The sequence below is a fragment of the Pelobates fuscus genome, chromosome 3, assembly GCF_036172605.1.
Source record: "Pelobates fuscus isolate aPelFus1 chromosome 3, aPelFus1.pri, whole genome shotgun sequence".
Lineage (NCBI taxonomy): Eukaryota > Metazoa > Chordata > Amphibia > Anura > Pelobatidae > Pelobates > Pelobates fuscus.
In genome coordinates this window covers 170506280-170519095 of record NC_086319.1, presented here as the reverse complement: position 1 = coordinate 170519095, position 12816 = coordinate 170506280, and the positions used below count along the sequence as shown (strand labels likewise).

Below are 12816 nucleotides of genomic sequence, written 5' to 3'. Positions count from 1 at the left end.
TATATATATATTTTTTTATTTTTTTTTTTTTTTTTTTTCTGAAAAAGATGCACAAGAGTGACTTTTCTTTCTTGAATTTCAGTATGGCAATTGCATTACTGTGCAATAAAGTAGTCTTAAATAACACACACATGGGTACCTATTAGTGATGTCGCGAACATAAAATTTTCCGTTCGCAAACGGCGAATGTGAACTTCCGCAAATGTTCATGAACGGGCGAACTGCCATAGACTTCAATAGGCAGGCGAATTTTAAAACCCACAGGGACTCTTTCTGGCCACAATAGTGATGGAAAAGTTGTTTCAAGGGGACTAACACCTGGACTGTGGCATGCCGGAGGGGGATCCATGGCAAAACTCGCATGGAAAATTACATAGTTGATGCAGAGTCTGGTTTTAATCCATAAAGGGCATAAATCACCTAACATTCCTATATTGTTTGGAATAACGTGCTTTAAAACATCAGGTATGATGTTGTATCGATCAGGTAGTGTAAGGGTTACGCCCGCTTCACAGTGACAGACCAAACTCCCCGTTTAACGCACCGCAAACAGTCCATTTGCACAACCGCAAACTCCCCATTTGCACAAGGTTGGATACCAAGCTAGCCATGTCCCGTTCCTTGTCCTCACTGATGTCATTGAAGGTCTCTTCCTCCACCCAGCCACTTACAACACCAAGGGTCTCGAAAGGTGACAACAAGCCCCCTGTATTTTTTTTTTTATTTTTTTTTAATGTACACTACTGTTACACCAGATATGAGTTGCACTGGTGTGATACTGTGCCCTGGCATGCCCTGAAACGCACACGTGTGAAGGAAACTGACTGCTATTATATTAGTCAAAAAAGTTTTTTTTTTGTTTTTTTTTAAATGCAAGCTATTGTGACACCAGATATGAGTGGTGGCACTGGGCAAATGGGAACCGTATACGCTGTGAGCCTGACACACACGCTGGCAGGCAGGCAGGCAGGCAACTGCAATTAGATTACACAGATTAAAGCAGACTGATGTTCTAGCCCTAAAAAGGGCTTTTTGGGGTGCTGTCCTTACAGCAGAGATCAGATGAGTCCTTCAGGACTGTAGTTGACACTGAATACACTAGCCTAGCTATCGATTTCCCTATTAAATCAGCAGCAGCTACACTGTCCCTCCTCTCACTAAGAATGCAGCTTCCGGGGGGTGGGGCCTAGCTGTCATGGAGGAAAGACGCACTTCGTGTGAGCTCCCTCAATATCTCACTTTAAGCAGCTATCAACAAGCGAATTTCACCCCAGAAGGGGATAACCCAGCAATGTTGCTCCTACCTGACCGACCTGACATGCTTAATAGCGTGCAGGTAGATGGTAATCAGTCACACGGGCAAACAAGACAGGAAAGGGTTAAAGATAAATTCAGAGTCCAGAACAAAGCCATGGTCAATACCAAAATAAACAAAATAGATCAAGGAACGCACTAAAGGGTACTGACACAGAAACCACTATAGGACAAAGTGGATAGGGCTAGGGAAGATTAAATATCCTTTAACATTTGATTGGCCCACGTCATGCCTACGCCCCCAAAATGTGTGTGTGTGTGTGTGTGCTGGAATGATGTGGTCCGATGGGAGCCTGATTCAACTTTTGGCTCCCACTGCCCCTTTTAGAGCGAGCTCGTGACTCGAGCCGTGCTCCTAGTGCCAGGCGGGCCACGTGACCGATCACTGCGTTCAGTGCACGCGGCTAAGTCAGAAGAGGAGATCAAGCCTCGTGTGGAGGCAGGAGTGATCCAGCCACGCGCGGCTCAAGCTTAGGAGCCAGGTCGGTAAGGTAAATACAGCCACAACCACTTATCCCAATCACACACCTTTCCCAACGTCCTATCCCATTAAAAGCATATTACCGCGTATTTAATAAAACAGACCCCCTACTTCATCCAGGTTACCGATCGATGGTTCGATATTCTGAGCCCTCTCTGATTTACTGTACACGACTATTCGATATTCCCACAAATTTTATATAGCATTTTATGTTTGTTTGAGACCACCTTAAAAATATTGGATATCGCTAAAAATCATGATCACTATATACTTTCTCTACAAACCTCTAAAACGAATCAAACTACTCATCCATCTGCTATACCACTTTATCCCACCTAGAACTAGTGCCCAGTTAAAATACTTGACTCTTACTTACCCACACTCAGTCATGCCACACACATTTCACCACTACTCTCACTGAATCCCTCTGACTACGGCTAAATTCATCTTCTACATCAGAACACTACTCCTAAGATTGGGTTGTATCCATGTCTCGGGTCTTTTATTTAGAATAGGGGCAGCTTCCGTCTCCTTCAACACTGACACTCCAGTGCATATTATTAAAAGATTGGGCAGATGGAAATCCTCAGTCTACAGCCGATATATTCCTCATCCCGAGAAAGAAATGAGGAAAGCTTTTAAAAGTTTGGCTTTGTAAATTTGATGCAATAACTGTGTTTTTCTTTAATACCTTTTCACCCTCTTTGCATGAACCCGATTTACATATATTACTAATATGTTTCTGAACATATATATTATATTATTCACTCACTCTCTGGGCCGGCCTAAGACATCATGCTGCCTAGGTCCAACGATAAATGACTATGGGGGATAATGTATAATAAACACAGGCTACTGGCTATGGGGGGGGATAATGTATAATAAACACAGGTTACTGGCTATGGGGGGGATAATGTATAATAAACACAGGTTACTGGCTATGGGGGGGACAATGTATAATAAACACAGGTTACTGGCTATGGGAGGATAATGTATAATAAGCACAGGTTACTGGCTATGGGAGGATAATGTATAATAAACACAGGTTACTGGCTATGGGAGGATAATGTATAATAAACACAGGTTACAGGCTATGGGGAGGATAATGTATAATAAACACAGGTTACTGGCTAGGGGAGGATAATGTATAATAAACACAGGTTACTGGCTAGGGGAGGATAATGTATAATAAACACAGGTTACTGGCTAGGGGAGGATAATGTATAATAAACACAGGTTACTGGCTATGGGGGATAATGTATAATAAACACAGGTTGCTGGCTATGGAGGATAATGTATAATAAACACAAACACAAAAAAAAAATGAATGCAGCTTCAGAATTAATCTAAATTGTATGCTGTCTAGAAGGTGGGAGGGAGGGTCTGCTGCTGATTGGCTGGAATGTGTATGCTGACTGTGAGGTACTGGGTCAAAGTTTACTCAATGATGACGAATAGGGGGCGGACCGAACATCGCATAAGTTTGCCGTCCGCAGCAAACGCGAACAAGCTATGTTCGCCCGTTCGGGACATGACTAGTACCTATGTTTAATACACAGTCTGCAACAAAATTTCTTATTACTGGGATCATTGTTTGTGATTTAGGGCAGCTAGAGGATCATTGTAATCACCTGTAAACGTGTTAGCCTGCTTCTCTGAATTATCTCTCAATCTGTCCTCACTTATTTCCTATGCACTTATTTCTAGTGATTGTAAAAGCTGCTGAAGGTGTAGAAGCCAGCTCTGGAGTTCAGAAGATGGGACGCTTCCAGGTATTTTGCATGATAAATTTGTATATTGTTTTCATGTGTGCAGGCCCTTTAAGATTTCCCATTAACCTACTTTGTGTTGGCAGGTGTCCGTTGCAAAGGAGGATGTATTACAGCAGACTGAGCACCTAAAGCAGTCAAAGTTGAAGACTCTGTCCAGCTCTTCGTCTACAACCTCCTCTTCCTCACAGTCTGGCAGCAGCCCTGAGAGCACACTAGTTAAAGCGCAGTCCAATACAGCCACTTCCTTAGATATAGTGGATGGTGTGGGTGTCACACAGAGTCAATCACAGAGCCTTTCCCCTAAGCAGTCTGTAACAGTAGGCCGTTTCCAGGTGACACCTGCCAATACAGATAAAGTTGGTCGCTTTTCTGTGTCCCGGGCACAAGAAGAATTGTCATGCGGCCTAGTGGAGGCTGTTGTTCTGCGAGCTTCATCCCCTAAGACAGAGTCGCACCTTAATGGACCTTCTTCTCAGCCTGACTCCTCTGGCCTTCTGAGTGATCCTGCTAAAGATTGCCAGGATGACAGTTTAGGAAGCCCTGTTACACTTCACCCACTGGGCTCAAAAGTCAGTTTACAAAGCCTCAGCAACTCTTTCAATTCTTCATACATGAGCAGTGATAATGAGTCTGACATAGAAGACGAGGACCTAAAGAAGGAGCTAAGGAGACTACGAGACAAGTGAGTGGTCAGAATGCTTGTCTAACTTTCCTGAACTGCTTGTTACTAGACTTTCTTTCCTCTGGTTCTACTTGGTTTAGAGCTGGTAAACTTAAATGTTCTTTATGGTGGCAAACGTCTTAAATTTTTTTTAAATATGTTTTTGCTCCTTAATATATATAATAAAAGAAAAGAAAAAGGTACCTAGTCTGGGAACAAAGTGGTTTATACTCTAAATGCCACTGACCTGTGTAAGCTACCTGAATGCTGACAGTGAATGATTTCCTAACTTGGATCCCCTGTATCTGTATTTAGTTATTTTGGATTTCTTTCTTCACTTCCTTCGTTTCTCTTTGATATATCCGCTGATATATCGATGTTTGAAAAAAGTGAAATTTTTTCATAGTTCAGAAATTCTTTATTGGAGATACATCCTTTGCATGCACAAAATCTATATGATTATTTTCTAGATGTTAACATATTATGAAAGTTAAATCACCATCTAATGTTTCTGCATGTGGTTCTAATTTGTTGTATTGCATCCTTATTTTCTTTTTGGATCAGCATTGAGGTAAAAATCGATACATTTAATTATATAAATCTGTAAGCACATCCATTTTTTACAAAAAATCTGACAACCGCATGCCACATTGCCTAGTGAACAGCTATATGTGTGTTTTTTTTTTCCTTTCAAATGATCTAATATCAGTGTGTATGTATGTGTTATCGGTTTGGCCGATATTCAGCAATTTGGTATTTGCTGGTATTTTTGATGGAGGAGGGGGTGGTCTGACCCGGGGACACTCATATTTTAGAGGGGGCAGCCCACGGCTGTCAAAGCATTGCCATAGGTTATCAGGCTCGAGAGAGAGAGAGGACCTGCCAGAACAGAACCTAGCGTATTCTGGGTCCCAGCCACTCCCTCTAAAATAGGAACATAGCATTTCTGTGGAGCCAGCATCATATGAAGTTTTGTCAAAGCATGCTTTTACCACTCAATAAGAGATTTATTTTTTTCTTAAAACTGTAAATAAACAAAATATCGGTACCAGTTATCAACTTTCAGTCCGAAAGGCCATAGATAATTGGCATCGACCCTTAAAGCAATATCTGTTGATTAGCACTATTAAACAGTGAAATATGTGACTGCAATACGCAGTTTCTGTAAGTGACAGAAACCCACTGATGTTTGTGAGTGACGATCTGCTTTAAGAAACTCTGATTGGCTTAAAGAATCTTTTGAATTAAAAATCTGCTTATGTGTGTCTATGTCAACAGTAGTATGTTCTAGCATACTTTGGCACTTAGTGGTATTTTCTCCTCCCACCAGGCACTTGAAGGAGATCCAGGAGCTGCATAGTCGTCAAAAGCAAGAGATTGAGCTACTGTACACTGCCTTAGGGAAGGTACCCCCAGCTGTCATAATTCCCCCAGCAGCACCCCTCTCTAACAGGCGACGAAGACCCACCAAGGGCAAGGGGAGTAAATCTAGCAGAGCCAGCTCTCATGGAACCCGGAGCCCACAGCTATCAGGTAAGTGGCCAGTTTCAAACCTGGCCTGGAGTGGTATTGTCGATGTACATGCTGTAGGGCTTTGCATTAGCTGGCGGTTTAGCAGCACATAATTTGTATTATAGTGATAAGTGTAAGGCATAATCCTCAAGCAAAGTTAATGTTTAACTGATCTTATTTTAAAATATGGTTCATAGGCTTTTCATTCATGCTAGTCACGTGCAATGTGGTCCTCTTTGCAAGAAAAATAGTTTGTATTTGAAACGGCTGTATAGAAACATAAAATGTGATGGCATATAAGAACCGTTTGGCCCATCTAGTCTGCCCAAAAGAGAGTATAAAGAAAACTATTACAGCAAAACAATTGAACACTTTACTACATTTCTCTTCAGAGTGAGGAAGTGTTCTAATCATATACAATTCATAGAGAATAGGTATTCTATAGGGATCATAAAGATCGATACCTGTAAAGTATTGTATTCTATAACTTTAACGGTTTCCACAGGAAAGATATTTCATATATATATATATATATATATATATATATATATCATTTCTTACATGTCCCCTGTTTCTCTTGAATGTTAAATTTTTGCTACATATTGAAGTAGTGTAATAAAAAAGGACCCATCAGGTCATTGCATCTCTGCCATATTTCTGGAATGCACAAACCATTTGCAGAAACAGATTTGCATCTACTTTGAGTTGTGCCATTTCACCTTCCCTTGCCCCCCCCCCCCCCCCCCCCCACACTTATTAATTTATATTTTTGTGTGCAGGTGACATGTCCACCCAGAGTGGTCCTTCTGCCCTGGCCGCAAAGCAGAACTTTCTAGGGCTACCCACCAGTGTTCCAGATACTGGACAGCTTCTCAAGCCCTCACCTTCCAGCGACATCCTCTGCTCAGCCTATACCAGTGATGCTGCCCTCTCTGCTCCCAGTCTGTCTGCACATGGGCAAGGTAAGCACCAGAAAAGATTGCATGAAAGTAACTGTGCTAAATATGCAGCTGTTGTATTTTACAGTTTGTCTATCAAAATAGGACTTTTTTGGAACATTCACAGCACCATAACTACAGCCACCTATTGTGTTTATAGTGCTAGTAAATGCACTTGTGCCCTCCTAAGTTAACAATAACCTACCAAGTTTCTGCCTGGCACCTGTTGCCATGTCCTCTAACCCCAGAAACTCCTGCACTGAGCTAAGCCCAGTGGTGTATTGAGGCACACATTGGTTCAGAGATGATTATTTCAACCAATGAGCCTCTTAGCTCAGTAGAGCAGAATGGAAGCTCCTTTCAGGAAAAGCTTTCAGTTTGAGAGGAGGCTTTAAAGTGTGCCCAACAGACACCAGGTAAGATATCAAACAGTTGCCCCCCAGCACAGCTGGCTTTAGTGGTTATGGTGTGTGGAGTGTACCCTTAAAATCTAGAAATCAATTATTTCTTATCTGAGTGAGGTGGTTGTTTCACCACTTGCCTATTGGCATCCCTTTTTTTAAAGCGGCACAGTCATGCCGAACTTACCTTTCCTTAATCACTTCCTCTTCTCTCCCTCTGTCATGATCTGTTCTTCATTTCTTCCCGTCTGCTCTTTTTTTCCTATCTTTTTTTCTGTCTCTCAGGATCTGTTTTTAATTTCTTCCTGTCTGCTCTTTTTCTCCTATCCAAGTTTCTTATGTATTTTTCCTACACTTGACCCGCTCTGACCAACTTCCCTTTGTTTAGAGAAATTTTCCCACAATACTCTCCCTTTCCTCTGTGATCTCACGATGCCTGCATTCACTATTCCTGAACGTCTTGTCATTTAGACAGAACGCCGGCAAAACTACCGAATTTCATCCTAACAGAATGAGAACAGTTTGTTCATTCATGTTAAGATGACATTCTGTACTTTTAGGTCAGTTCAAAATTGTATTTGAATCAATGAAGTTCCGATCCGTGCCTGCGGCTGCATCTTGCAGTCCCTTTGTAGATAGCTCCCTAATTCCCACGGTATCGGGGAGCTATCTACCAAAAGGCTGAAAGACCAAGATTGTTGTATTTTAGGGCCCTATGTGTCCACACTCCCCCACTAGTTAATAGATGCCCCACCATTGTGGTTGGTTTTTTTTTTTTTTTTGGGGGGGGGGGGGGGGGGGGGGGGGTTTAAACAGCAGTGCTTGCTCACTGTTTAGTAGACATGCCCCTACTAGCGGCATAGCGAATAGGAGCATTTGGGGTTGACTAGGGGGACAATTAGATGTAGTGGATTTTGGGGGGGGGGGTACATTTTTTTGTATTTATTTTTAAACTGTCTTCGGCCATGACAGTGCCACTTTAATGTATCCTTACAGTATGCATTTTTAAAAGGTCTTAAATGGGATATTTGGTAACAATTTCAAGTTCAGATGGCTGCATGCAGGCAGTTTTTCAGAACACTTTAATTGGTGAAGCACGATGTTGCTTGTCTCTAAGAGAAATTAAACACTGCAAACAGGTATTTGCTCTCTGTTTGACACTGGTGCAGACTGACTACTGATTCAGCCCAGAATCTGTGATAATCCCTTAGATCAGTGGTTCCCAACCCTGTCCTCAAGTACCCCCTAACAGTCCAGGATTTAGGGATTACCCAGTTGTGTCTAAGGTGTTTTTAGAGAAAAACAAAAATACTATAGACACAACAGGGTAATCATTAAATCCTGGACTGGTAGGGTAACTTGAGGACTGGGTTGGGAACCACTGCCTTAGATATCTTAAGGAACATTTTGATTCCTGTTAGAATCTTGTTCCAGAAAATACATGTGAGCAGATATTGCTTTTTCATTTATATATTTTAAATACATTATCCTTAAGCAAGTATATTTCAGTGTATTTATTTTCTTCATTATTCAGATGGTGTGTGCTTTTATAAGATATCACTTTCCAACATGGTGGTTCTTTCACACATGATCTATCAGGACTGCATACTATTTTCCCTCATACAAAATATTGGCATGTGAAATTGTTTCTCTGTTTTGCCCAGTGTTCCCAAATGTCTTGTCTGTGTAATGTTATTTTGTGGTTGTTCTGTTTGCTGGCTTTTGGGCCTCTGATTAACTGATTTTTCATGGGTTTTTAAAATATCTGCTCTGCGGTTTCCCAAAGTATGTAGCTACTCAGGACATCAGCGTTTATTTTGAATTTTATATTTCACAATTATTGTTTGGGTTAAGGAACAAAGAGCTGAAAGGTGAGGAGTTGCTATTAAACAAATGTGATACTGGTTTTAAATATGTTAATCTTAGCCTGTTTTGGTATCACCAAATGTGGTACTTTTTTTTTTTTAAATTGGCCATTAACAAAAATTTTATAATCTCCATTTGTGATTTCTCAAAGAATGGATCCATGAAATGTAAAATCATTTATGCTCTGGATGAAAGTCTTCCCTTTCAGTTCTGCTTGCTCTACTTTGACTCCCTTTCCCCATATTGCTGTAGGATATTGGGACAGTGCAATGCTGGCACAATTACAGTAAATGATTATTAAGGGTATCCTTCCCATATGGTGTCCTGTGCTTTGTGATCTGTATTTGGTACGTCTGTCCTCTGTCTTTGTTCTTCCCGTTTCAATCACAGGCTGGGCCAAGTTTAACTGTGCATCAGAGCGAGTATCCTTCAAAGTGACCGGCAGGAGGACGCGATTTCTGAGTACGCCCTGCTTGGCTCTTTGTGTGTAACTCTTTACTCCTTCCTCACTCTCCTTAATTCTGTCTTTTTACTGCTTGCATGTTTTCCTGCTGGCTTTGCTTTACAACGTTTACGTAATCATCAGAAAAATCAGGGTAGCAAGAATTATTTGTGACTAGAAATTGAGTGTTTGGAACAATCTGAATGTCTTCATTAAATAAGTAGATGCATATTCTGACCAACATACACGTAAAAAGACACCAAAATGTTTTGTTACTCATCATAGAATGAAACAATTGTATTGTCCATTAGTAAAAAAAACAAATGACTATTTCCATAAGAGTAATACTGTCCACTTTCCTCTGCAACCAAGCAAATGCATCCAAATGAGAGCTTTTTAGCAAAAAAGCAAAGTGACTGCATAAGCTGCAAGTTAATTTTGAAGGACCTTGCAAGGACTATGCTGCCGGTATTTCCCTGACTGTTTTCATTCTGGTCACTATTGCTAAAGCAGTCCATGGACAAGCTATGGTGCCAGTAGTTTCTATTATATAATACAGATTAAGAAACCATGCGCACCTAAAAATATACATTTTTACATTTTATAAGACTTCTTATAAATCATTTATCTCTGCAAAAATAAATAAATTCTTCAGTGTATGGGTTTGCATTTATTTATTGATTTTAGAAAATCTTTTACCAGGAAGGATACATTGAGATTTTTCTCATTTTGATGTATGTCCCGGGACCACAAACATTGCATTGTTACAATAGAGTACAGCATAACATTAAAAATAAAAATTTCTATTAAAATACACAGTATAATACAAAGTAATATTTAAAGACCACTTCAGCTCGTCGAACTGGTCTGGGTGCAAGCTGCCATCCCCCTTAACCCTGAGCATGTAATTATTGCAGTTTTTATAAACTACAATAATTACCTGCTATGGTTACCCCTCTAGACAGCCAGTAGAAGGACTTCTGGAATTTAAACGGACCTTTGGTCGGTTATCTGACGCTAGATGTCCTCACGCATTAGGTCTCCCCTGCCGTCCGCTGGTGGGGGAGCATGGGTGGAGCTGAACCAGCGCCGAAGGACATTGGCGCTGGACCCAGGTAAGTGACTGAAGGGATTATTAACCCCTTCAGTGTCGCAGGAGGGGGCCTTGACAGAGAGGGAAGCTATAGTGCCAGGAAAAAGTTTGTTTTCCTGGCACTATAGTTTCCCTTTAACACAAGTTCACCTCTGAGATAATAATTATACTACTGTCAAACTTTGGTCTGGTATGTTGAAGTAAGCCATCCATTGTCATCTATATTGATAAACTGCTTACTGCAGCTGCAGGCCCAAGTAACTATTACTCTTATATGGAGCTTTTTCAAAATGGCTTCCTGCTGAATCAATATGACGGAATATTAGATGGGAACATGCTAGAATCATAAGTCCCACAAAACTAAAGCCGTTTTTGAGTAAAAGCAGTAGTCTATCATAATTTTGCTTAATGTATAGTCCTGGTGTTTGAATGTAAAATGCAGAGCTTTTTATCTCAATGGAGGTCTGCTCCCTCCACTTTAAGTTTTGGACTAGTATGGCTTAGGTGCCTAACATTATTATTATTTTAAATGTTTTCAGAGGGGATGGGGTTGTTTTTGTTTTTCCTTTTCCCTGAAAAAAAAACTCTGATACTCATATACCACACATTTATTTGTTTTATGTTGAGAATATACTGTCCAACTGTGTCACAGTGCCCCCTAATGCTGTGGAATGCACACAACTGTAAAAGCCTGTAGACTTATCCCCTTCCCTCTGCCACCATGCAATCTTCCAAACAAATGCATAAAAATATCAGCTTTTCAGTTAAAAAACAAAACAAACAAAAAGCGAAGGATTGAGGAATAAAGACAAAAAAAACGATATTGCTTTAAACTTGATTTTGTGCAGCAGCATTGTTGCGGTGAGGGAATAAGCACAGCACAATGTAGTAAATGTTGTTTGCCCTACAGACATGTAACGCTGAATGTAGAGCACTTTTAGTCAAAAGTAAGTGCAAATCTTGCTTGCCTTTAACCCCTTAAGGACACATGACGTGTGTGTGACACGTCATGATTCCCTTTTATTCCAGAAGCTTGGTCCTTAAGGGGTTAAATCTGAAGCCAACCGCCATAGAAAATAATTTATGGGAAGCGTTTCCTCTGTCACAGAATTTGTTGATGTAATCATGTTCTTCACTGATTTAAGAAATCAGAAATAAAGGGACTCAACTAATATTGTGCTTTTATAGTAAACCTGTCATGGCAGGTGCACATTAAGTTGTAATATCTACTTAAGCAAAGAATTCATATTAAATATGTAATTTTACAATATGGATTGGTTACATACCCCTTTTGCAGAGCCTGCCGGGGCCATGGTTTCTATACTAATTTAACTCTAAACCCTACTCCCCCATCCACCACTTGGGAACACTTACCCTGAGCAGGATGCCAATTTCCTATGACGCAGATTGCCCGTGCATATGAATGAATTACATATTGGGTGTATAACATCCCTTACCAGCTGCTTTGTCTGGCTCCATAGACAGCGCTACTAAACACTTTCATTTATTACGCTGTACTATATAGCAGAATGTTTTTTATTGTATCGACCGTTATTTGATCCTATTTTGCCAGAGAAAGCAATCTACTCCTCCCTAATGCTTATTTTGCTACTTCTGCTTGCTTTCATGCCAACAGTGGGGAGCACAGCGTGTAAACTGGAACAAGGCTGTGCTGTCTACAAAGGCAGCCTCTGCTGCTACTTAAATCTGACGTACATTTGCTCATTTTCTGTAGCCTGCTTGCTCTGTTACTTCTCCTGTCCCCGGTTCTCTGTCCTGGGAAAGCAGACTCTGTCCTAACTTATTTCTTTTTCTCTCTGCTTCAGGGAAGATGGTGAAAAAAGTCTGCCCTTGCAACCAGCTCTGTAGTAACTATCTTTTATATATATTTTACTGCACATATCCTCCATTCTGGAACCATTGTATTGTCTTATGTTTGTGTAAAAACTGAATTGCATTCCCCTTCCTCTATTATGTATTAATACCATTCCTAGCAATCAGTTTCCTCTTTAATGTCTTATGGCTGGCTAAACCCTCAAAACAAACCCAGCAATCATCTGAATCTCCAAGCAGCATTTAAAGAAGCACGGGGGAGAATGAGACACGTGGAGAGGCTTGGGGGAATTGAGATGCTTGGGGACAACGACAATGTGACATAGAGGGGCTGGGGAAGACAGAGATATGGTGTTGTTGGGGGGTGGGAGACCACAAATGTGGCTATGGAGAGAGACACAGAGGGACTGTGAGGGACTAAAATAGACACAGAGGGGCTGTGGAAGAGGCGAGAGAGACACTGGTGGTCAGTGTCTCTCTCCCACAAAGAGCTGGGGGGACAC

General features: G+C 40.9%; 1 protein-coding gene across 9 annotated transcripts in view; it reads left to right on the top strand.

The window, feature by feature from the left end:
* WNK1 (WNK lysine deficient protein kinase 1) overlaps positions 1-12816 on the top strand; it is a 196273-nt gene that overhangs the window by 173006 nt on the left and 10451 nt on the right. For 5 of the 9 annotated variants that reach the window (XM_063447696.1, XM_063447692.1, XM_063447693.1 and 2 more), the window contains 6 exons: positions 3503-3567; positions 3651-4249; positions 5559-5761; positions 6520-6702; positions 9336-9428; positions 12307-12348. In XM_063447696.1, coding sequence (XP_063303766.1) covers positions 3503-3567; positions 3651-4249; positions 5559-5761; positions 6520-6702; positions 9336-9428; positions 12307-12348 — 1185 coding nt within the window. The remainder of the gene's footprint in view (positions 1-3502; positions 3568-3650; positions 4250-5558; positions 5762-6519; positions 6703-9335; positions 9429-12306; positions 12349-12816) is intronic. The other 4 variants (XM_063447699.1, XM_063447695.1, XM_063447691.1 and 1 more) reach the window with 3 other exon arrangements.